We start from the raw sequence: 25,833 nt of genomic DNA, 5'->3' as shown, positions 1-25,833 counted from the left end.
CACTCGAATTCTGACGTCGTTTCCCCTTATAATTTTACATTAATACACATAGTCAAGATGCCAAGCTGCTTATGTACCCTCACCACAGTTATATCAGGTGGAATAGCCAAGAATAGTTTCTAGGTTATTGAAACTTATCGGATTTTTCGAAATTAAAAACGAGTTACAGAACTTGAACCGTTGAAATCGATTGAACCATTCCAAGGAACTAGTTCCTTAAGGAAATAAAAGGAACTTTGTTTTGAAGAAGTTACTGCTTAAGCTGCTATCGAATACGGATTTTTTTGATAAATCCGTGAAAAAATTTGTGGCAAACATTATCAAAACACCGAATATCGGAAGGAAGGTATCGTTAAATGGGGGCTATGCAAAAACGTGGACCTACACATACAATCTTTCGCCACGGGATCAAGAACCCATTGTGACTTTCAAATAGCAATTTTTAGAAAAATACATGGAAAAGTCTGGTCAACAACTTCTGGTGGAAATTGAGATTTTAATTTTGTGACCCACCATCGACAAATGAGTCAGTAACATTCCCTACAGGGATGGTTTTGGTCTACCTGTGTAAATCTATTCAACGCAAACTTTTCGTGGCATACTTTAAGGAGTTTAAAAAAAATCCGCAATTTATGTTCAATATATATTTTTTTTAATTTTCACATAACCATTCATTTACAATGCCTTGGCAGTTTTTTCAACCCAGCTACGCAACGAAGGTACATCAGCATAGACACCAGGATAGCCCTCCTTGCCGCAACCAATACCCCAAGAGACAACACCAACCAATTTGCCACCCGATACCAATGGGCCACCAGAATCACCTTGGCAGGCATCCTTTTTGACGGCATAAGCACACACCATGGTCTCTTGAATGAGAGAACCATATTTGAATTCCGCAGAAGCACAAGCCTTCTCATCAACAATATCCACCTCTACTTCTTGCAATGTTGTGGGTAAACTGGAACAAGTCAGGAAACATTTGGTACCCCAGCCAGTGACAACAGCTGAAGTTCCAGTGGCCGGTGTCTTATTGGCCAATTGGACATAACGAACATGCGCAGATTCTCTTACCGGCGTGGCCAACTTGATGACAGCAATGTCATTAACCATGGTCTTGGGATTGTAACCTTCGTGGAATTTGAAGGACTTCACAGCAACCAAATCACCACCTTTGCTGTAATTGGTGGAGCCCAGGCGCACCTTAAACTGGGAAGCCGAATAGCTTTGCATGCAGTGGGCAGCCGTTACAACCACATCTTCGCTGATAATCGAACCACCACAGAAATGTGAGCCGCTATTGGTCTGAAGCGATACCTGATAGGGATGTTGTTCAATGGTTGTGTCAACACCATTTACAATGCGTCCATCCATGTCATCTGGCAAAACAGCGCCAAAGGTGCCGGCCACCAGGGCGAAAGTAGCTAGCAAACGTAACATGGTTAATTGTTGTCTGGATAAGAGAAGAACTATTGATTTCGCCAACCAGAACTATTGCTTTTATATCCAGAAAATGGGGCCAAAATATTATCTTATCAGGGGGGTATTTTGTGAGAAGTGGATTTGTGGTGGTTGTGTGGTTGGACATTACAAGTGGTAGGTATCTTTAATACTGCATTTGTCGATGCATTTGCACTAAAGTCCATGAAGTGGATCTAAATGGCTTGTAATTGAAGGTGAACAGTGGTTAGAACTGCAACAAGATCCTAGAAAATATCTCAATACGTTGTGAATGTTCTAAGGGAGTCAGTCAATACCTTAAATAATTGTAAAGTTCTCTGAACCGTATAGTTTTCAAAATTTAATATTTCGGTAAGAAAAAGTTCTGAAAACGTTAGCTTAGTTCTTAAAACCATTTTACCATGAATACTATGGACTTTTATGAGGTTACGTTCCTGATAATGCCATACTGGACGCAAACGGATTTTTTTTTTCTTCAAAAATCTTGGTGCTCTTAGGAGTCTGATGAATATTCTCAATATTCGTAAGTACCAAGAATTCGTGTTTAGTTAGTCAACATTTAAGATTCCAGGATATGGTAACACGCCCCAAAAACTCTTTTACAGTGATTTGGAGCGTTTTAGTTGCTGAGTGGTGTTGGCTAGGGTTACCTAGGTCGATTTTTGCCGGTACGGTTCAGAAAAGAAGAAAAAGTTCTGAAAACGTTAGCTTAGTTCTTAGAACCATCTTACCATGAATACTATGGACTTTTATGAGGTTACGTTCCTGATAATGCCATACTGGACGCAAACGGATTTTTTTCTTCAAAAATCTTGGTGCTCTTAGGAAGCTGATGAATGCTCTCAATATTTGTAAGTACCGAGAATTCGTGTTAAGTTAATCAACATTCCGGGATTTGGTAACAGGCCCCAAAACTCTTTTAAAGTGATTTGGAGCGTTTTTAGTTGCTGAGTGGTGTTGGCTAGGGTTACCTAGGTCGATTTTTGCCAAATAGCCAATTCATGTTACAAATTATTTTAGTTTTATTTTTATACCCTCCACCATAGTATGGAGAGTATATTAAGTTTGTCATTCCGTTTGTAACACCTCGAAACATTTATCCTTGAATGGTCTTAATTCAGGTCTTCTTTGAATAGAAGACCAAAAGTATGTATTTTATTGTCAAAGTACATTAAATGGGCTAAAGGAAGAAGATGTCCTGTGGATCTTTGATAGATAGAGGTCCTTAATGATCCTCTGTGTAGCAGGTTATTAAAAGGCTTTCTATGGAAAGGAGTAGACTTTGGAGACCTGATTAGATTTTTTCTCTACGAAAAAAATTCTCCTCAGGAGGACCTGAGGGAGATTTTTCTAGACGAAAAAGCCTTCCAAATTGGATCTGACGAGATTTTTCTAGACGAAAAGTATCCTCAGGTGGATCTGACGAGATTTTCTCTTCTCAGTTGGACCTGACGAAATTTTTCCTAGACTAAAGAGTTTTCTCAGGCCCACCTAAAAGACTTTTTCGTCAATAGACTTTTTTCTAGACAATAAAGTCTCCTCAGGTGGGCCTGACGAGATTTTTTCTACACGAAGAGTCTCCTGGAACACCATCTATGAATGGAAGATTTTTAAAAAAAAATATATTGAAAAGATGATCTTCAATGAGACTTTTGCGAAGAGTTCCTTTAAGATGTCTTCAATGAATAGAGGATATTCTTTAGATAGCCCTAGATACCTTATAAAGCCCTTATTCAGATAATTTATATATTATCCTTTAATGAGGGCCTTCAACAAACCTTCCAATAGCATTTCTTGGCATAAAATTCTTCCCATAGGTTTTTTAGCCCTTTATATGGAAAAAAAGGCTCAAAGGGATAAAGGAGCTTTAGGACATCTTCAATAGATAGAGGTCCTTTAACGTCCTCATTAAAAAGCCTTCTATAGAAAGAACAGGCCTTCGGTTAGCGATGCCCGTCCGCCCGTCTATAGAAATCACTCTAGCTTCCGAACGAAATGAAGTAGATTGATACAATTTTACTCAGATGTGTGTCTGGTCTGCAGGACTTTTGGTATAGCCACCATATAACTGTGAGAACAAATTTAAGGTTTTTTGGGTGTATGTTTAAGTTCCCATTATGTAAGACACATACTTGCATAGAACTGTCAATGTAGGTCTAAGTTTTGGTATAGTCCCCATATGACTGTGCCACCTAGATATTCGGCATTTTGATGATGATTTGTGTTACACTTTTCGCTGGAAATGTTTCAAAATTGGAATTCGAATTTTCTCATGGTTACAACATCATATGACCGAAATTTGCATATGAAGGTCCAGGTCTTCGTATAGCCCTTATATAACAGTACCTCCTTAAATTCGGTATTTTGGTAATTTTAGCGACATTATCCGCCGGAATTGTTGTAAATTTCGCATTGAAAGTTCGTTAGGGGTACTACATTCAATTCAGTTGTGTTTGTTTGGATAGTAATTTTGACACTAGAATCCATACAGGTAGGTCTCTTTACATGCAACTTGCCCTACCATGACTTCATTGTAGCTTGGGTAGACTTCCTTTCTGGCAACTTTTTCAAACTTATCCCACATTCCATTCATTGTGCAATGGGTTAATCAATCTTAAGATCCAACGATTCCAGGCAGCCCTTTAGGAAGCTAGGTGATTTTAATAAGTTAGAGATTTTTTCAAGAAAGCGTTGACCTCCTTTAAATTGGCGAGCTCGTAAACGTTGCGAACTCTGTGATACCTAAAGGTGACAAAATGAGCGTAGGGCCAAAATCGAACTAGGTCAACCTAAAACTCATTTGTTTCTCTACGAAGAAGCCAGCCAATGACTTAGGACAGTCAAAAAAGCGTTTTATGTATTCTCGCCTTAAGAATGTTTTGTTAGCTATCTTGAGGTTTAAGATTTCAATTCTAATTCCTATTAAAACAAAATCCAAATCAAGCTATGAGATTTCCCAAAAAAAAAAAAAAAACTATATTGACCTTATCACTGTTTAGATTTCGGCCAGAATTTACAGCTGGTGATATGATTATCTCAGGGGAAATCGCCAAATTTTCTATAAAATTATTGATACGGAATTGGGAAAGATTTAGTTCGACTGTTTACCTTGCAGCTCACGGACACATGGCAAATATTGGTGGTTTGGTTCTTTTCTTCTTGGCATCTGCCCTGGTAGCTGGCAAACCCATTCAGGATGAGGATATCGAACCATCACTGAGACTCGATGGACGTATTGTGGGTGGCTATGCTGTGGATATTACCCGCCATCCCCATCAGGTATCGATGCGGCGTAAGAGCTGCGACGATTGTGCCTTCTCACACACCTGTGGCGGCAGTATTTACAATGCGAAGGTCATTGTGACGGCGGCGCATTGTGTCAATGGACGTGTGGCTGATAATTTCATAATTGTGGCAGGCACAAGTACCCGTAATGGCGTGGATGGTGCCGTGTCGCGTGTCGATAAGATTATTATGCACGAGAACTATAACGCTTCCGTCTATGATAATGATGTGGCTTTGATGATTTTGTCACACCCTTTGCCATTGAATGGCTTCACCATGGCGCCCATTGAATTGGCCACAGAAGTTCCGTCGAAGGGTTCCAAGTCTACAATAACCGGTTGGGGTACAACTACCGCGGGTGGTTTTGCTTCAAATCAATTGTTGGCTGTCGATGTGCCAATTGTGGAAAATGATCGTTGCGATGCTGCATATGCTGTTACCTATGGTCCAGGACGTATCACCGATGCCATGTTGTGCGCCGGTGTCGATGGTATCGGTGGTAAGGATGCCTGCCAGGGCGATTCCGGTGGCCCGCTTTTGGTAAATGGCAAGTTGACTGGTATTGTTTCATGGGGTCGTAGCTGTGCCTTGGCCGATTATCCTGGAGTCTATGCGAGCGTACCATATTTGAGGGATTGGATATTGGAAAATGTGGCTGCCAATTCGTAAAAAAATTAAAATAATGAAAAGATTTTGTGGTAGTTTTTTTGTAAAATAATAAAGTATTCCATACAATTAGGATTTTTTGGAAAAAAAAGATGTCTCGATTATTTGAGCGGAAAATACTTGGGAAAGACGAAAAAAACACAAAATATATTCAATGCTCCAACACAGTTTCAACGAAGCCTCGCAGTTCTTGAGAAGAGTTTGAAAGCTTTTAGGGAGCCTGGCAGTTCTCAAAGTGACTGGGAGCTCTGTAAAAGTTCGCGAGTTCAATAGAAGTCAGGGAGTCCTAAGAAATCTGGAAGAAAGATTAGAAGTTCTTTGAAAATCAGAGATTTTCTTGAGATTTTTACGGAAATTTGAGTTTATAAAAAAATCTGGGAGTATTTAAGAAGTCTAGGCTTCTTCTGAAATCCGGAAGTACCTAGAAAGCTAAGAAAATTATAAGAAGGTCTGGCAGGTTGGGAATTGTCGAGGAGCTGTGAAGAAATCTGAGAATTTCTTTGAGGTCAAGGGCATCTTAAAAATTTTGGATGTCCAACGAAAGCCTAGGAGTTCTAAAAAAAATTAGGGAGATCTTATACACACTGGTAGTTCTTAGTACGAAAGGGAGTTGTGTAAGCTATGAGAATGTCTGGGAGTTCTTAGGACGCCTGGGAGTTCTTGGGAAGAAAAAGGCTTTTTTTCAAAGTAAGGAAGTTCTTAAAGAGTTAAGGTGGCTCAAGGAAATCTAGTAGTACATGGTATGTCTGGGGGTTCTTCTGGACTTCCAAAGAAAGCTTAAACACTTTAGGGAGAGCGAATGTTATAAGAAGAAGAAGAAGTAGCTCTAGGAAAAACTGGAAGCACATAGTAGGTCCTAGGAACTTTAGGGAGGGGGAATGTTTAAAGAAAGTCTCGCAGGTTGGCAGTTTTCGAGGATACTGGGAGCGGTGAAGAATTCTGAGAATTCCTTTGAAGTCAAGGGTATCTTAAGAAGTTTGGGTGTCCAACGGAAACCTAGGAGTTCTAAGAAATTCAGGGAGTTTTTAAGAACTCTGTTAGTTCTTAGGTGGAAAAAGTATTGTGGAAGTTCTGTTAAGGTCTGGGAGCTCTTAGGATGTCTAGGATTCTTGGAAAGAAAGAGGCGTTTTTTAAATTTAGAAAGTTGTTAAGGAGCTCTAAGAAAGTTTAGTAGTTTATAGACCTTCTATTTTCTCGGCTTCCAACGAAAGCTTAAAAACTTTAGGAAGTGGGAAAGAGAAATATTTATAAGAAAGTTTTGCAGGTTAGCAGTAGTCCAGGAAACTATGAACTGTGAAGAAGTCTGGATGTTTCTTTTGAAGTCAAGGGGAACTTAAAAAGTTAGGGTGTCCAACGGAAGCCTAGAAGTTCTAAGAAATTCGGGGAGTTCTTTTGAACTCTGGGAGTTTTTTTGTAGGAAAGAGAGTTATGGAAGTTCCAAGAAAGTCTGGGAGCTGTAAGGATGCCTGGGAGTTCTTGGGAAGAAGGAGTTTTCAGGATTTGTCAGGGAGTTTTTAAGGATTTGGGAAGCTCTCAGAAAATCTGGTAGTTTGTAGGAGGTCTGAAGGTATTTGGGAGTTCCTATGATTCCCCAGACTTGCTATGAACTTTTGGACTTCCTAGGAAAGCTTAAAATTGATTCCCACGCTTAGTAACTTGAGGAAGTTCCTATGAACTCTGGAAGTTCTTAGAAAGTATTAAAGTTGTTGAAGTTCTGAGAAAGCCTGGGAGCTCTTAGGACGTGTGGTAGTAGTTCAAAGAGGTTTGGGAGTTCTTCTGTAGTCTCTGAGTTCCAGGAAAGACTGGGTGTTCTTATGATTCCCCAGACTTTCTATAAACTTTCGGACTTCCCAGGAACTTTTAGTGTATATGACAATGTTTGTAGGACGTTTGGGAGTTCTTCGGAAGTTTGTGAGTTCCTAGAAAGAATGGGAGTTCCTCTGATTTGCCAGATTGCCTGTAGACTCTCGGACTTCCTAGTAACTTAATGACCTCTCAAAAAAGCTTAGAATTGATTTGAGCTTCCCATGAACTCCTCGGTGCTTAGTTACTTTGGGATACTTAGGACTGTCGGGAAATTCCTATGAAATCTGGAAGTTCTTAGAAAGTATTAATGTTGTTAAAGTTCTGAGAAAGTCTGGGGGCTCTTAGGATGTCTGGCAGTAGTTCATAGGAGGTCTGGGAGTTCTTATGTAGCCTGTGAGTTCCAGGAAAGACTGCGCGTTCTTATGATTCCCCAGACTTCTTAAGAACTTTCGGATTTCCCAGGAACTCTAAGGATATCTGGCAATAGTTTGTAAGACGTCTGGGAGTTTTTCGGAAGTTTGTGAGTTCCTAGAAAGAATGGGAGTTCCTCAGATTCCCCAGATTTCCCATAGAATCTCGGACTACCTAGTAACTTAATGACCTCTCAAAAAAGCTTAGAATTGATTTGAGCTTCGGTGCTTAGTTACTTTGGGATACTTAGGACTGTCAGGAACTTTTTAAATGTATAGACATTTAGTAAAGCTCTTAAAGCATAGAGAATATTTGAAATGATTAGAACAACTTGGATGGGGGTTTTAAAGAAGTAAAAAAATTCTTAAGAGCCTGGAGAGCTTTAAGGAAGTCTTGCGGTTTATAAGAGACCTGAGAGTTCGGGAAAAGTTTGAGAGTTCGTCAGAAAAGTGTGAGTTCTTAAGATTCTCCAAACTTTCGAACTAATTGACTTTCCCAGAGAGTCTAGCATTGAATTATAGAAATTCTCTGAAGGAAATTAACGAATTTTTATGAGACTCTTAAATTTAGAGAAATTCCGGAAGCTTGGACAATTTTACGTGGGAAACTCATAGAACTTTCTTCGTCTTTAACTTTGCAATTCCCCAGAGATTTAAGTGATATCTTTTTTAGTTCTTATGCTACTTCAAAACTCATATAAATTCCGAATAAATAAAATAAAATATCAAAATTTTCTTCCTTGAACTTTTTGAGAAACTCCGTAACATGCCTAAGAAGACATGGTTTCTACCACTAATTCCCCTCTGTCTCTTATCGATTGTAACTTCACCCTGACCCGTTCTCCTCATTCATCACTCACACACACACACATATTTTTCTTATCGTGCGTACAGCATTTGATTATCTCTGATATGATTGTGGGTTAATAAATCAGAAAAAGTTTGCTATAAAACCATTGATACAAATCTGCCGGGAATTTAGTCTGGCTGTGCGGCTAACTGAGAACAGCATGTCGAAGTTGTCGGTTTGCAATATTTTACTCTTGACCATTTTGGCCCATGTGGTTGTGGGACAACCCCTTAAGGATGAGGAACTGGCGCCCAATGTAAATCAGGATGGTCGCATTGTTGGTGGCTATGCCGTGGATATTACCAAACATCCGCATCAGATTTCGATGAGGCGCAAGAGTTGTGAAGACTGTACCTACACGCACAGCTGTGGCGGTAGTATTTACAAGGCCGATGTCATTGTGACCGCAGCTCATTGTGTCAATGGACGGGTGGCGGAAAATTTCATAATTGTGGCCGGTACCAGTACCCGTAATGGCGTCGATGGTGCTGTGTCGCGCGTAAAGAAAATCGTGATGCACGAGAAATACAATTCATCCGTGACCGACAATGATGTGGCCCTGATGTTCCTTGCTACTCCATTGCCTCTGGATGGCATTAAAATGGCTCCCATTGAATTGGCCAGCGAAGTTCCGGTACATGGTTCCAAGTGCACAATAAGCGGTTGGGGTACCACATCCTCGGGTGGTGTTTCCTCCAATCAGCTGTTGGCTGTCGATGTACCCATTGTTGATAATGAACGCTGCGATGCTGCCTATGGTCCAGGACGTATTACTGATGCCATGTTGTGTGCCGGAGTTGAGGGTGTCGGTGGCAAAGATGCCTGCCAGGGTGATTCCGGTGGTCCGCTTTTGGTGAATGGCAAATTGGCCGGCATTGTTTCGTGGGGCCGTAGCTGTGCTTTGCCCGATTATCCTGGAGTCTATGCCAATGTGCCATATTTGAGAGAGTGGATTTTGGAGAATGTTGCTGCCAATGTTTAAATTAAATATTTGCAAAAATAAAGGACATTTTTGTTAACATATTTTTGGGCGAAATCATTGGCGTAGCTTTGTGTAATTTTTGTTTTTGCTGTTTGTGTGTTGGGTTTATCAGTGGCTGAACACTTATGGTCGTAAAATGATAAGCTACCATGATGGACGTTTCGTTTATTATTTAATATGGGTCGTTAATAATATTTAATGGTTTGTTATGGAGAACCAAAGATTGTGTACTGACAACGATTGCACTGCGAAAAAAAAAATCAAGGAGGTAGTGGAAAAATATACTGTCAACTCCTTGAAAATACCCAAAAACCCTCTAGGAAAATTGGAGACCTAGAACTTCATTGCTTCAGTCCCTATAAACCTTCTTCATTTAACCACCTCCTCAATGGGGTTTCTGAAAGCTTCATCAGGTCCTAAAAAAACTGTGCACTCCTGTAGTTTCCATTAACCATACGTGTATCAATAAGCTCCATGAGTCACATTAAATTTCTACAGTTCCAACGAACTCGACGAATTCCCAGGAAGTCTAAGAAGTGAATTTCATGACCACTCATGTCCCAACATTGATATGATGAACTCTTAGAGCTCCTTTGAACCCCAAAAGTTCCTTTGAACGTCACAAGTTTCTTTGAGAGTTCCTACGCAGTCCTAGTAGCGCTTCGAACTCCTAGTACTCCGACGAACTTCAGAACTTCTTTGAAACTCTCTGAGTTTGTGGAATTTCTAAAATTGTTGTGAACTCCTAGTGTCCATTTAGACTGTTATAGTACGTTTACGTTGTAAAGGATTTAGAAAGCCCAGTAGGTTTAAATTGTCAATTCAATTGTAAATACCTCAAATAAATCTACATAACGAAGGTTAATCCGGAAAAAAGCTCTAACGTAAACATGCCTTTACAGTTCTTATGAGCATCGCTAGTTCGTTCGGTTAGAGTTCCTTTGAACAATGCTCTATAAACTTCAAAAGTTTCTAAAGGTGAGAACACATAAAAAACATTTTTGACTGGTTTAAGTTATCGGCTGGCTTCTTCGGAAAATAATAAAGGAGCGTAGGACCAAAATCGAACTAAGTCAACCAAAAACTCCTTTTTCTCCCTTACGAGGAGGCCAGCCAATGACTTATACTAGTCAAAATAGCGTTTTATGTACTCTCACCTTAAGAGACTCACAAGTTTCTTGTTCCCAACTCCACAATTAATTATTTATTCCACGAGTCCCTAAAAAGCTTCTGGTGACTTACACGAATCCCCATGAACTCCACAAGTTATTTTTGGGCATCTAGAGTTCCCGTGAACTTCTTAACATACTATGAACTCTTACAGTTATATGACGTTCCCATGAACTCCTCGAGTTTTATGATCTTCCCAGCATTTGGAGTTTCTTCGAGTTTCTTGAATGTATGTGATCTCTGTGAGGTACTGTGAACGCAATGAGTTCCTGTGAACTCAACGAGTTCCTTTGAACTTTAACAGTCCCTATGAACTCTAGCAGTTCCTGGGAACTCTACAAGACCTTGTGAACTCAGAAAATCCCACGAGTTCCTGTGAACTCCACCAGTTTCGATAAACCTTACCGGTTGCTATAAATATTATAAAAAATCCATAGGGATCTTATGAGCTCTTATAGTTCCTACAAACACCTACAATCCCAAAGAACACCGGAGACCTCAGAAATTCCTTCAGTTCAAATGAATATCAGGAGTTCCCATGAATTTCGGTGAGTTCCTGTAGACTATACCAGTTCATATGAACAACACCAGTTCGTTTGTAAACTCTTGGAGTTCTATTGAACTCCACGAGTTCCTGTGAACTCCCAAAACTGTTTTGAACTTCTATTGTTTGTGTGAGCGCTGAAAGTTCCTATTAAAAAACGAGTTGCATAAACTTAAAGGGGTGTTTGTTAACTGAACGAGTTGCATGAACTGCATGCGTTCCAGTGAACCAAAAAAGTTCCGCATGAACTGAACTAGTTCTAGTGAACTGTTCAATTTTCCTTTTCATTTTTAGTTTCTCAACCAGTTCTGTGAACTATTCCAGTTCTTGCGAACTCAATGAGTCCCAGAGAGCTCAATGAGCTCCTAGAGTTCCAATGAACACCAGATAATTCCTTCCAGTTCCTATGAACTCCACTAGAACTGAACAAGTTATTGTGAACTGAACGAGTCATTGTGAACTGAACGAGGTCCCATAAACTAAACATGTTCCCACGATCTGAAATAGTTCTTGTGAGCAATTCGATTTCCTTTGTTATTTTTAGTTTCTTTAATATTTACGAGTTCCCGTCAACTCAACCAGTTCCTGGGAACTTTACCAGTTCGTGTGAGTTCCTACAAGCTGCTAGAGTTCCAATGAACACAAGTGACGCCAGGAATTGCATAAGCTCAAGTGAATATCAAGTGTTCCTGTGAACTCCACCAGAACTGAACAAGTTATTGTGAACTAAACTAAACATGTTCCCATGATCTGAACTAGTTTTTATTAGATGTTCGATTTCCTTTTTTATTTTCTTTACATATAAAGATCTCTGAGATCCAGATTCGTTTGTAAGCTCTTGGAGTTCTATTGAACCCCACGAGTTCCGGTGAACTTTTAAAACTGTTTTGAACATCTATTGCTTCCTAGTTCCGTAGAATGAATAAGTTCTCATAATCTGAACTAGTTCCTGTGTTTTCTTCCTTTTTGTTGTTATTTCATTTTCTTTACTGGTGATGAATTCCTACCGATCCCATGATTTTCTAGATTTCTTTATTCCGTATATTTTTGTCAATAAATCACACCGATTTATGGTTATCGTTTTACGGCTATCGACGATAATTAAATGTGAGGTTTATCTCTTATTACCCTGGACCATAAAATCCCTATCTATTGTCCGCTATAAAACCCTTAGCCTCCAGCTAACAGAGGTTTAGTATCTCTGCGTAAATTACACGATCAAAATGAACAATTTTTACTCCCATAATTTCATTGGTTTCCTACTTGCAATCCTTATAGTCCATGCTGCGGCCCAACCGCTGCAACAAGAAGCCCCCGAATCCAAACTCTCCGAGAATGGACGCATTGTTGGCGGCTATGCAGTGGACATAACACGTCATCCGCATCAGGTGTCGCTGAGACATAAACTCCTCTCTACATGGCAATATGCCCATATGTGCGGTGGCAGTATTGTCCGTGAAGATGTCATTGTCACCGCTGCCCATTGTGTGAATAATCGTAAGGCGAAAAATTTCATAGTTGTGGCTGGAACTGTAAATCGTGCGGGCAGCGATGGCTTTGTGGCTCGTGTGGAGAAAATTGTCCAGCATGAGAGCCTAATTCCTCCATAACAAACAATGATGTAGCCCTGCTATTCCTTGCCACACCATTGCCCTTGAATGGTGTAACTATGGCCGCTGTTGAACTGGCCAAAAATGTTCCGGTGCAGGGCTCAAAATCTGTTATCAGCGGCTGGGGCACCACTGCTCCTGCGGGCTCAGCTTCAGATACCCTATTGGCTGTCGACGTGCCCATTGTGGAAAATGAACGTTGTGATGCGGCTTATGCTGTTAGTTATGGCCCGGGACGCATTACCGATGCAATGCTTTGTGCTGGCGTTGAAGGTGTCGGCGGCAAAGATGCCTGCCAGGGTGATTCGGGAGGTCCCCTCTTGGTGCAGGGCAAATTAACGGGTATTGTTTCGTGGGGTCGCAGCTGTGCTTTGCCTGATTTTCCCGGTGTCTATGCGAATGTGCCGTACCTCAGGGAATGGATATTACAAACAATTGAGGCAAATGTGAAAAAATAATCGGATGTTTTAGATTTAAATAAAAAAATGTTTTATAAAAATGTGAAATTTATTTTTTTAAAGAAATATTGAATGAAAATTAAAAAAAATTGAATAAGGAAATATTTTCCATTTCACTTTTTCATAAAATAAAAGAATTCAGCCATTGATATCACTCTCCAAACTCAAGAAATTAAGTTAAAATGTGGCAAATAATCGATTTTGTGTACCCTACTTTGTGACGGTGACATTGGGTAAAAAACGAACTAAGGCATGTTCACATGCCAAGATATTATCTGTAGAGCAGTAAAATTGATTTCCTCACGTGATCGGTACTAAAAATAGTTGATGAGATAATTAAATTAAAAAAGAATATGAGAACTGATCATATGATGCTGTATTGAAACAATTTTTTCAAAAATGCGAAAATATCAAAGATTTAAATAATTTGGAATTTTTCAATAGCCCAAAATCTAATTGTTTAGAAAAAAAACTTTCAAAAATTATTATTTTCCATTTCACTTTTTCATAAAATAAAATAAACTCAAGAAATTAAGTTAAAATATGGCAAATAATCGATTTTGTTTACCCTATTTTGTGACGGTGACATTGGGTAAAAAAACGACCTAAGGCATGTTCACATGCCAAGATATTATTTGTCATACATAAACTGTACATTGATTTCCTCACGTGATCAGTCCTAAAAATAGTTGATGAGATTATTAAATTATAAAAGAATATGAGAACCGATCATATGATGCTGTATTGAAAAAAAATTTTCAAAAATGCGAAAATATCAAAGATTTAAATAATTTGGAATTTTTCAATGGCCCAAAATCTAATTGTTTAGAAAAAAAAACTTTCAAAAATTATTATTCATGCCTATAAAGATTAAAGTCTCATTAACACCGAACATATAGCAGCGGAACACATTAGTAAAATTGTCAATTCTCTCAACATCACGTCAAATCAATGAAGTATTTAGGTGTCGGTATAAATAAAACTTATGGCTTTAATGGAATATTTCTCAGAAGAACTTTCAATTTTCTTTTTAAATATTTACCCTGCATATAAATTTCCTCCGTGTACTTCGAAAGAATCCAGCACACAAACACACACACCCACAGCAAAAAAAAAAAACTTCTTCGCCCGGTAGTAAAATGATTAAAAACAATAATACAACCTCCTTATCGGCTATCTTAAATCCCCATGCCATATCGATTGATAAGTTTGACGTCGCATAAATATGCCGCTTTGCCGAAAATTCCCACTTCTCAATCAGTAATAAATTAAACTTGAATATGTTTAGATTGGCTGTATTGCTACTGGCCATTGTCGCTGCTGGCATTGAGGCTGCTGCTCCATTGACCAACACGGGTCGTATCATTGGAGGTCGTGAGGTGACCATTGCCAAACATCCACATCAGGTGTCATTGCGTTACAAGAGCTGCTATGAATGCACCTTCCTGCATGGCTGTGGCGGTGTCATTTACAATGCCAATACCATTCTAACGGCAGCCCATTGTGTCTACAAACGTGAGGTGCATGAGTTCATTGTTGTTGCCGGTACCGATAATCGTTCCGGTTCGGATGGTATTGTTGCTCTCGTTGAGCGTATAGTGCTGCATGAAAATTACAATCCAGCCCTGACGGAAAACGATGTGGCCCTACTGCATTTGGCCACCCCTATTGTGCTGAATGGTGTCAACATCGATGCTGCTGTTTTGGCAAAGCAGCCAACCAAAACCGGGGCCACAGCTTTGGTTACCGGTTGGGGCACCACATCGGAGGGTGGCATGAATTCGCTGAAATTACAAGAAGCCGAAGTAAAGGTAATCGATCATGAGGTGTGCAATGATGCCTACGGCTTTGGACGCATCACCGAGGACATGCTGTGTGCTGGTGTTGTGGGTGGCGGTCGAGATGCCTGTCAAAATGATTCTGGTGGTCCATTGATAAGCAACGATACACTGATTGGCATTGTTTCATGGGGTACGGGTTGTGCTCGCCCTGAATATCCGGGCGTCTATGCCAATGTGGCCTATTTTAGGTCATGGATTGAAACCAATGCTAAGGGAAATTGATAAATTTTTGCCAACGAGAAAGATGGAAGAAAGTTAATAAAGGTTTTTTTTTTTGATTTACAGCTAATTTTTGGAGTTTTTTTTTTTTTTTTGGTCTAGTCAAGGATATTAATTGCGGTTGGGAGAGCAGGAGAGCAGAAGATTGGCGGGAGATTGCAAAAATAGTTGAATGTTTGGAATATTTAATCAAGGGATTTCAAGAGTCCCTTATTTGTGCATGCAACAAAGAATTGTTTCATTCAATCAAAGCGAATCAGGATTTAAGGCAAGAATACATAAACCGCTATTTTTTAACTGACTTTAGTCATCGGTTGGCATTTTCACAAAAGAAAAAAAGGGTAAATTATGGGCCAAGATTGAACTAAAGATAAGATCACATAGAGGAACAAAGAAATTTTAGGTTGACTTAGTTCGATTTTGGCCTTACGCTCTTTTGTTATTTTACGTAGAGCCAGCCGATAACATAAATCTGTCAAAAAAGTATTTTATGTACTCTCACCTGAAGTCAACCTAAATCTCCATTGTCTTTTTATGGAGAGGTCATCCTAAAGGTGAGAGTACATGAAGGGCGTTTTCTGTCTGGCATAAATCATCGGCTGCCTTCTTCATAGAGGAATAAAGGAGTTTTAGGTTAATATAGATCGATTTTGGCCCTACGCTTCTTTGCTTTTTGCCGAAGACGCCAGCCGATGACTTAAGCCAGTCAAAAAAGCGTTTTATGTACTCTCACCTTTACTTCTGTATTTTCATTTTAAATTATAATTTTAAAATTATTTGTTCTGTGGAAAAATCTACAGATTTTCCTAACAGAGGTCGGTAGAAAATTTTACGCAGATCATTACAGATATATAGAGCCTAATTTCAATATGTCAAAAGAATTTGGTCAAACATCTAAATATGTGGGTGTAGGTGTGATGTTATTAGAAACGATAAATGAATGAATGCGAACTACCTTAATATTGATCATCTGTAAGCAGATCAGCTGATTAGCAGCTGTAGTTTTAAGGATTGTTAATGTTGTTCGAAATAAAAAGATTAAGTAAAACAAGTAAAAAAGCAGCTATGTTCGGCTGATCCGAATATTTAATGCCCTTTACCATTTTGAAGGAAATTGAAAAACTTCAAAAAAAATCCGATGAACAACTCTAGTTTAGTAGAAACTCTTCGATTTTTTCCCAGAGGTATGTATTTTTACCCTGATCCCGGGAAACTATTTGTTCTTGGGGACGTACCCGGGATCCCAGATTTTGGATTCCAAAGTCAGGGCTTAAGACCCGACCTGGACCCGGACCCAATTACCCGATATAGACAATATAGGTATTGTAGCATTTTGGAAAGGTGAGAGTATCATCTATAAATTGCCATCAATTTTGTCGACCCCCATTAGGGGCCCTTTTTGGACATTTTGGGGGTTTTATAAAAAATATGGGTCCAAAAAATCGATAATTTGACTATATTGTATATATCGGATAATTGGATCGGGGTCTAGTGGGGGTCTTGAACCCGGACTTTGGGGTCAAAAATCTGGGGTCCCGGGTCCGTCCACCAAGAAAAAAATAGTTTCCCGGAATCAGGGTAAAAATACCTACCACTGGAAAAAATTTCGAAAATTTTGAAGAATTTTTACTAAACTAGAGTTAAGCCAAATACGAAAACTACCACTTAAATGAAAATCGTAATATATATATACGAAGACGTGGACCTGCATACGAAATTTTTTGTCATAGGCTGTAGTGCCCATTACGAACTTCAAATACGAAATTTGTTACAATTACGGTGAATACTCTCGCAAAAATTATGAAAATATGGAGTATTGGGAGGTACCGTCATATGGAGGCTATATGTGGACCTGCATACAATTTTTTTTTTGCCATAAGTTATGGTACCAATTAAGATCTTTCAATACAAAATTTAAAACGATTTCGGTAAATAATGTCGGGTGGTTCGGTTATATGGGGGCTGTACGAAGACGTGGACCTGCATAAAAAAATTTTGCCATAGGTTGTAGTGCCTATTGGTATCTTCCAGTATGAAATTTGAAACGATTCCGGTGAATAATGTTGCTGAATTCATCAAAATACCGAATATAGGGAGGTACCGTTATATGGGGGCTATACGAAGACTTGGACCTGCATACAAAATTTTTTGTCATTGGCTGTAGTACCCATTACGACATTTAAATACGAAATTTTAAATAATTCCGATAAACAATATCGCTAAAATCATGAAAATACCGAATATCGGGAGGTACCGTTATAAGGGGGGGGGGGGGGGCATACGAAAACGTACACCAACATGGCCCATTTACAAACTTAACCTGCCTACTGATAAACTAGGCATGTATGCAATATTTTAGCCTTCTATCTCAATTCGTTCGAAAGATAGCGAGATTACAAAAGAAAGACGGACAGACAGAAGATCATCATTTTTTGACATAATTTTCTTGAATTGATGTAAAAAAAAAAACTTAAAGACCAAATAAAAATAATCCACAAGATTCTCCATTCCATTTTTTGTTTTTAATTACAGCCAAAAATTAGTGGAAGTTTATTTTTGCGCCACCTTGTATTACCAAGTACACATTTTGGAGCTTTAATTTTCATGTTCTCAAATACGGCAAAAATACAAAATACCGATGAATGGATAATTCCACCTCACTATCGTAGCCTTGGGAACGGCACGATACCTTGAGTGAACCGTCTTTAGACATTGCTTTTTAGATTTTGCTTCAAAAAGTTCAAAGGTTTCTCTTTCACTTACACATAATTCCATATTTATTATATATGACTACAATCCTGAAAAGGGGGAGGGACAGGGGAGGAGTGACAAACAAAAAACTAAGAACATTCTATGGAGTACCCCATAATGCAATAAAAATATCCATAATCATGCCACATTCATTTAAAAAACACCAAAGTCTCTTCATTATGTGTTTCCTACATTACCCAACAAATTTCAAAGCATACTTTTAGGCAACCACAATTGAAATTTAATTCTTGCTATCAATGCGTTATACTGCCAACTTGTAAATAATTTTATGATAAAATCCCACACAAATTCATATAATTTTCGTACCCAAGCAATCCTCATTATCAAAATAGCACCATAAAGTATTTGAAATCAATATCGTAATTCACTAATAATAGTGATATCGCCAATCATAAAATCAGCGGGAGCTATAAATGAACAGACCATGGTTTTATCAACAAATCAATAATCAGTTCAACCAAAAAAAAAAGAAAACATTTCCTATCGTTGACTGCGATTGTGGTAACAAGTGACCAATAACGATAATGGCCTTCATTGCTGCTCGGTCTGGTGTTGTCAAAGCTCTTCAGTATTACAACGACTTTCTATGACAATGCGGTACGGTGCTTCACTCTTTGGCCTGGTGGCATTTGTGGCTTTGGTGCATGGCTTACCTGTGGAAAATCCAGCCGCAGCTGGGGACAATTCGAGAATTGTTGGTGGCAATACCACCGACATTGGGGCCCATGGCTATCAGATAAGTTTGCGCAAGAAGAGTCTGTTCTATCCCCAAGATGATTTTGGTCACATTTGTGGTGGGGCCATTCTTTCCGAAAATCATGTGGTGACCGCTGCCCATTGCATCATTGCCACGGTGCCGAGTCAATTTAAGGTTGTGGCCGGCAGCAATTTGCATATTGGCAATGACGGTGTCATGGTGCCCGTCAAGGAAATCCTCATGCATGAAAACTATAATCCCGAGACCTATAACAATGACATTGCCATATTGGTTTTGGCCACGCCACTGCCGCTGAACGGCTTTACCATACGTCCAATTGAATTGATTGATGATGCACCGGTTGCAGGGATACAAACGACCATAACGGGTTGGGGTGCCCTCTGGGAGGGAGGTCCCTCGCATCACTTTTTGCAGGAGGTCAAGGTGCCGGTGGTGAGCCATGAGGATTGTAATGTTGACTATGAGGGGATGATCACGGATAAAATGTTCTGCGCCGGCTTGCGAGGTGTCGGTGGTAAAGATGCCTGCCAGGGCGACTCAGGTGGTCCGCTGACAATTCGCAATAAATTGGCCGGTGTTGTTTCCTGGGGTGCCGGCTGTGCTCGTCCTGAATATCCCGGTGTCTATGCAAATGTTTGGACCCTGAAGCCATGGATTTTGGAGAAGATGGCCCTAAATGTTTAGAAAGGGATTGGAAGGTTGGAATTTTAAAATATTATTATTTTTATTAAAAATGTGAGTGAATAAAATTTAAAAATTATTTGTTTTATTTTTTTTTAAACTATTATTTTTTTTATTTGAAGTAGTTTTAGATTGTGGAAGTAATTTTGGTGGCGTATACGTGCCAATATCAGTTATACGCCCTGAGTATATTGTAGCGTTATCTAAAATTCGAAGTGGCGTACATTATTTAGGGATCAAATCATGGATTTAAAAAAAATCTAAGGATTAAAAGTTGAGTTTTTACATATTTTTTCAAGGATAAAAACGTGGATTTGTTATATATTTTTTTGGGATTCAATGTGGATTTTTAAATAGTTCATTTAAGGATCAAAACGTAGATTTTTTATTAAATATTTTTTAAAAGATCAAAGGGTGGATTTTTTGTATATTTCTAAAATATTTTTGTTACAAGACATACAGTTCCATATACATGGTTTTTTAAGACTGTCTTTCAAATGACCTTCAGAACAATAAACGTGGATTATTTAAGAATTTTTGTCCAAGGACATTCAGCCAATAAAAACATTTTTTTTAGAATATTTTTGAAAGGACCTTTATTTTAATAATTTTTCTAAAGGATCTTTGGTCTGCAAACATGTTTTTTTTATGCTTTTCAAAGGACCTTTTGCCAAACATGGCCTTGTTAAGAGTATTTTTTCAAATGACCTGCAGAACAATAAACGTGGATAATTTAAGACTTTCTGTCGAAGAACATTCAGCCAAAAAATCGTGTTTTTAAAAATATTTTTAGAAGGACGTTCAGCCAAAAAATGTGAATTTTTTAATAATTTTTCTTAAGGACCTTCAGTCTACAAACACGTTTTTTTAAATATTTTTTAAAGGACCTTTTGCCAGAAAATGTGGATTTCCGTTCTACTTTTAAACAATTTGTTTAATGGACTTTCAGTCCTATAAACATGAATTTGTAAGAGAAACTTTCAAATGACCTTCAGAACAATAAACGTGGATAATTTAAGAATTTTTGTCAAAGGACATTCAGCCAAAAAAAAAAACTATTTTTAAGAATACTTTTGAAAGGACATTCTGCCAAAGAATGTGATTTTTTTCTAAACATGTTTTTTTTAAAAAAAAGGACCTTCTGCCAGAAAATGTGGATTTCCGTCCTACTTTTAAACAATTTGTTTAATGGACTTTCAGTCATACAAAAAATGTGAATTATTTTATAATTTTTCTAAAGGACCTTTTCTATAGGTGTTTTAAAAAAAATGCTTTTCAAAGGACCTCCTGGCAAAGAATGTGGATTTCAGTCCTACATTTAAAGAATTTATTTAATGGACTTTCAGTCCTACAAACATGGATTTTTAAAGGACAATCAGTCCTACAAAGGACCTTCAGTCCCAAAAACTTGGACTTTTAAAGATTTTTGTAAAGGTACTTCAGTTCTACAAACGAAGTTTTTTTAAAAAAAAAAGTTTTTTTGAAGGACCTTCGTGGATTTTTAAAGATTTTTTTAAAGGCCCTTCAGTTCTACAAATGTGGATTTTTAAAGAATTATTTTTTAAAGGACCTTCAGTCCTACAAACTTGGTTTTTTAAAGATTTTTTAACAGACATTCAGTCCTACAAACGTGGATTTTTGAAGAACTTTTTTTAAAGAATCTTCAGTCCAAAAACGCGGATTTTTGAAGTCCTTAAAAAAAATAAAGTACCTTCAGTCTTACAAACGTGGATTTTTAAAGAAATGTTTTTAAAGGACATTCGTGAACTTTTAAAGAATTTTCTTAATGGACCTTCAGTCCTACAAACTTGGATTTTTAAAGACATCTTAACGGACTTTTAGTCCTATTAACGTGGATTTTTAAAGAAATGTTTTTAAAGGACCTACGTGGTTTTTTAAAGAATTTTCTTAAAGGATCTTCAGTCTTACAAAGTCCTGCAATCTTGGATTTTTAAAGTATTGTTTTAAAAGACCTTCAGCCCTACAAACTTTGATTTTTAAAGATTTTTAACGGACATTTAGTCCTATCAATGTGGATTTTTAAAGATTTTCTTAAAGGACCTCCAGTCCTACAATCTTCGATTTTTAATGAATTGTTTTAAAGGACTTTAAGTCCTATAAACGTGGATTTTTGAAGAACTTTTTAAAGGTCCTGCAGTTCAACAAACGTTGCTTAAAAAACATAAAGGACCTTCAGTCCTACAAACGTAGATTTTTGAAGAAATGTTTTAAAGAACCTTCACATCTACAAACGTGGCTTCAAAAAAAAAAAAAAAATTAAACGATCTTCAGTCCTGCAAACGTGGATCTTTTAAGAACTGTTTTAAAGGACCTTCAGGCCTACATACAAGGATTTTTAAAGATTTTTTTTTTTGATTTTAAAAGGAACATTTTCAACGAATCTTCAGATCTTTTTTCAAAGGATCTTCAGCTAAGGAAAGGTAGATTTTTAAATAATTTTTTTCAAAGGACCTTCAAGCCAAAGAAAGATGAATTTTTTAAGGATTTTTCTAAAAGATTTTTTTCCTACAAATATGGAATTTTGAAACATACTTTTCACATGTCCAAAAAACATGTATTTTTAAAGGATATTTTTTCAAAGACCTCAGCTAAAGAATTTTAAATTTTTAAGGAACTTCTTGTCTAATAAACTTTGATTTTTGTAGAATTTTTTTCAATGGACCTTAAAACAAAGGAACTAAAGAATGGCATGTTGCAGGGACAAACATTTAAGAATTAAGGAATATTTTTGAAAGGCAAAGGATCTTCAGGGTCAAAAACATGTATTTTTCGAAAATATAAAAAAGCTAGAAGCATTTATTTTTGCAAGGATCTTAAAAGCTACCCTGTAGGGAATAGAAATAGTAAAATTGTAGTAATTTTATACTGACATTGTCGTTAGTACTACTGACTAAGTGTACCCAACTTAATGTAATCTTCTATTGACAATTAACATTACCATGTCATAGGAAATCCACCAGTAGACAGAAGTTCTACTGACTAGGTATTAACTTTGACGCCATATGGCGACATTGACACCAAAGATTCACTAGTACTTCTTAGCAGATTGAGTCTACAATATTATTGTGAATTGTAGTAGATTACCAACGACATTGTATTCAAATTGAAAAGAAAATTAGTTATGAATTCATATGATTTATTAAATAAATACACAGATTAAAGCAATTCAATTCAGTCTTACAATTAAAAACATAAGCGAAAAATGTATATCTGCATAAAGATTAAATCAATTAATTTCATTTTCAGCTTTACAGTTAAGAATAAATAAATTAAATTCATTTTCGTGTTTGTTTTCTCTTTCGAGACGAGCTTAATGATCTGAAATTTGCAGTGAAAAGGAAAGCCAGATAGACACTATCACACACTCACCACTATGCGACGCGTTTCGCCGTTGGTTAAGCGGCTCATCAGGCATATTTGGTGTGGATGATGGCTTACAAGGGCCGTTCTCTGGAAAGTAGTATATATATCGAACATATTGCAAATTAGCATATGCAAATTATACACTAGAAACTCTCCAGGTTCGACTCAAGTTCTATTGGCAGATCTTTTTCACAGCAAAGTTTTTTTTTTTTTTTTTTTTTTTGTTTTTGTAGTGATGGATTTTTTGTCCACAACAACTACATTGCTTCCAATGCATACACTTGTTTTAGTGCTGCTTTAGGAAGACGGGTTAATGGCTCTGAACGTAGAGACGGCAACTTCTAGTTGGCTGCACACCGAGGTCCGCGGTTCAAAAAAAAAAAAAAAAAAACTTTGCTGTGAAAAAGATCTGCCAATAGAACTTGAGTCGAACCTGGAGAGTTTGTAGTGTATAATTCGCATATGCTAATTTGCAATATGTTCGAAATATATACTACTTTCCAGAGAACGGCCCTTGTAAGCCATCATCCACACCAAATATGCCTGATGAGCCGCTTAACCAACGGCGAAACGCGTCGCATAGTGGTGAGTGTGTGATAGTGTCTATCTGGCTTTCCTTTTCACTGCAAATTTCAGATCATTAAGCTCGTCTCGAAAGAGAAAACAAACACATAAATCATAAAACATATGATCTTCGCCTTAACAAGGCAAAACTCTAAATTCATTTTCTTCAGTCTTACAATTAAAAAACATAAGGGACAAATATATATGTACAGAAAGATTAAATTAATTAAATTCATTTTCTTCAGTCTTACAATAGAAAAAACACAAGGCAAAAATATATATGTACATAAAGATTAAATTAATTAAATTCATTTTCTTTGGTCTTATCATTTATTTCTGCATTCCTGCGGCTGTTTTCTTTAAAGAATTTCTTTTTTTGACGTTGAAAAGCTGTTCTTAGAGCCTTGTCTGCACACTTGTCGTACGTTGATATTACATCTAAGTATTGAAACAAAAAGATTAAATTTAATTATTGGTGTTTTTGAAAGGTTTTTTGGCTTTGTACCTATTATTGCTGCATGGACTTTTCCATATTTAGATAAACTTTTTTTGCCAAAAGTTCCATCCACATTGTAATTCATTATAATAGATTTCCCAAATACAAGGTGTAAATTGCGTGCGACGTTGCCACCAATGAGATTTTTCATTTGGCGAATCTGCAAGAATAATTATAAATTTTATTAATTAATTATACATTGTATTTCCTGAATACAAAAAGCTTACATATGGGTCTGACTGAGTTGCTAATAAGTCTTCTAATTGCTTTAGACTTTCGTCCGTGTTTATTGGGAAAATGGCCATAATGTTTTGCACAATCGAGTTTTGGGAACCAATGCGATCTAGCAAAATTTTATGCTCGCCCAAAATCTGCAGTATCGTGTCCATTTTTTTTCCTATATCTTCACACGAAGTACACTTTGAAGTTGCTGGAAAAATATATAATGTTGTAATGAATACAATTTCGGTAATGCGAATTCGTTATATTAAAACTTACCTTCTGAAGAATAATATTTCATTTTTCCCTTGGATGGTATTGCTCTTTCGTCAGACATTGTTGTGTAGAGCGGGTGTACAAAATTAATATTAACAATGTGCTATTTACTGGAAGATCTTGGAATATTGGCTTGTACTTTTTCTGGAATGCATGAGTGTAAAATGGGTATTATTACGTAATCCGAGTGAAATGGCAGGCATACAAATTTATATTGCACATCTCTAATTGAAAATTTTTGCTTTTCGCCCAAAGCTAAATTTGTTTTGAAGATGCCTAGTTCGCAAGAATTTACGGGTTCATCGTAAAAACTCTCTAAGAGCAGCAATGGCCGACCTTCAATATAAACTTCATCGACTTGATTTATATTTTCAATTTTTATGGCAGTAAATGAAGTCGTGGAACAAATATTATTGGGCTCCTTCCAAGAAATGTAACAGTCATTAACAAAAACTCCTACAATTATATCTCGTTCGTATTTAATGTCATCGTTTTTAGTTTGAATATAGGCTGCGAGTTTTTCTTTTCGTACAATTTGTTGAAGGATTAATGAGGGTTTTCGGACATGTCTTTTCAAAATCTGCAATTTGTTTTCGAAGTCGTATGCAGAAAACGAAATAAGGGGGCCGTATTTTTCTGCACAAGAAGCCAAATGCAGCAGATTGTGAACATTAAAAGAAACACTGTTTGGCCCGAATACAGTTGAGAAATTCTCGACAAATAATTGAAGCAAATCATTAGACTGTTTAATATTTTCAGCAACGTGTCGCGGGGAGCTAAGTAGCCGATAAGCACAATGTAAAGTTAAAAACTCGTAGAATATATCCTGGTGTACTTTATTATGAAGGACAATTATGCCCGTATATGCGAGAAACTGGTGAAATTCAGTCGCTTTCCAGTGATGAAGGTCATCTAAAGACCTAGGTTTTCTAGGAAACTCCTTTGGAATACATTTTTTTAGTTTCACTAGGTCAGAAGATATTTCTGATATATTTTTTTTTTGGAGTCTTTTCTTGTGTTTTGTTGTTCACTATTCTAACAAGCATTTTTTTTGTGACTCCAAGGTCAATAAGATGCATGCTATCTAACGGAGTCTGTGATACCATGCCAAATCCTATTTCTTCAAGCGGACTTCTCTCTTTCTTAAACAGTTCAGAATGATGGTTGGGATACTTTCTCAAACTAAAATCAATATCGGATATCAAAGTTCCAACAGCGCTACTGTATGTCAGTACATTGTTCACTTTTGTCGCAACCTGTGTGCACTTCGTACAATCATACTTTGAGGTATGCCCAGGAACGCCGCAAATGAAAGCTTTGGCTGGAGTATCGCATGTTAAGCAACGAAACTTTAATTTCATTATTTTTCCATTTAACGTAATTTCCTTTAATGAAGTTGCTTCCTTAACGAAGTCTTTTAA

General features: G+C 37.5%; 6 protein-coding genes and 1 pseudogene across 6 annotated transcripts; 5 read left to right on the top strand and 2 right to left on the bottom strand.

The window, feature by feature from the left end:
- Positions 1-629: 629 nt before the first annotated feature.
- On the bottom strand, positions 630-1,482 carry LOC101895869 (trypsin). The gene has a single exon (XM_005175089.4). It carries the CDS (start codon positions 1,438-1,440, stop codon positions 676-678), a length of 765 nt encoding a protein of 254 aa, XP_005175146.2. The 5' UTR covers positions 1,441-1,482; the 3' UTR covers positions 630-675.
- A 3,087-nt stretch (positions 1,483-4,569) lies between these two features.
- On the top strand, positions 4,570-5,489 carry LOC101895694 (trypsin zeta). Its single transcript, XM_011292229.3, has one exon. The coding sequence runs from the start codon at positions 4,588-4,590 to the stop codon at positions 5,413-5,415; it is 828 nt and encodes a 275-aa protein (XP_011290531.3). The 5' UTR covers positions 4,570-4,587; the 3' UTR covers positions 5,416-5,489.
- Positions 5,490-8,605: 3,116 nt separating this feature from the next.
- LOC131802888 (trypsin zeta-like) lies at positions 8,606-9,475 on the top strand. The gene has a single exon (XM_059123615.1). It carries the CDS (start codon positions 8,639-8,641, stop codon positions 9,458-9,460), a length of 822 nt encoding a protein of 273 aa, XP_058979598.1. The 5' UTR covers positions 8,606-8,638; the 3' UTR covers positions 9,461-9,475.
- Positions 9,476-12,353: 2,878 nt separating this feature from the next.
- LOC131802897 (trypsin zeta-like) lies at positions 12,354-13,317 on the top strand (annotated as a pseudogene).
- Positions 13,318-14,488: 1,171 nt separating this feature from the next.
- On the top strand, positions 14,489-15,366 carry LOC101894681 (trypsin eta). The gene has a single exon (XM_005175082.4). The coding sequence runs from the start codon at positions 14,523-14,525 to the stop codon at positions 15,303-15,305; it is 783 nt and encodes a 260-aa protein (XP_005175139.2). The 5' UTR covers positions 14,489-14,522; the 3' UTR covers positions 15,306-15,366.
- A 3,230-nt stretch (positions 15,367-18,596) lies between these two features.
- LOC101894520 (trypsin zeta) lies at positions 18,597-19,552 on the top strand. Its single transcript, XM_005175081.4, has one exon. It carries the CDS (start codon positions 18,661-18,663, stop codon positions 19,474-19,476), a length of 816 nt encoding a protein of 271 aa, XP_005175138.1. The 5' UTR covers positions 18,597-18,660; the 3' UTR covers positions 19,477-19,552.
- Positions 19,553-23,719: 4,167 nt separating this feature from the next.
- LOC131802829 (uncharacterized) lies at positions 23,720-24,743 on the bottom strand. Its single transcript, XM_059123502.1, has 4 exons — positions 24,416-24,743; positions 24,145-24,347; positions 23,927-24,077; positions 23,720-23,859 (listed from the first exon to the last, which is right to left on the bottom strand). Exons 1-4 carry the CDS (start codon positions 24,471-24,473, stop codon positions 23,720-23,722), a joined length of 552 nt encoding a protein of 183 aa, XP_058979485.1. The 5' UTR covers positions 24,474-24,743.
- Between the last annotated feature and the right edge of the window lie 1,090 nt (positions 24,744-25,833).

Source organism: Musca domestica, unplaced genomic scaffold (genome assembly GCF_030504385.1).
Source record: "Musca domestica strain aabys unplaced genomic scaffold, Musca_domestica.polishedcontigs.V.1.1 25, whole genome shotgun sequence".
Lineage (NCBI taxonomy): Eukaryota > Metazoa > Arthropoda > Insecta > Diptera > Muscidae > Musca > Musca domestica.
Note: the sequence above shows the minus strand (reverse complement) of the source record. Positions and strands in the feature narration are given on the sequence as shown.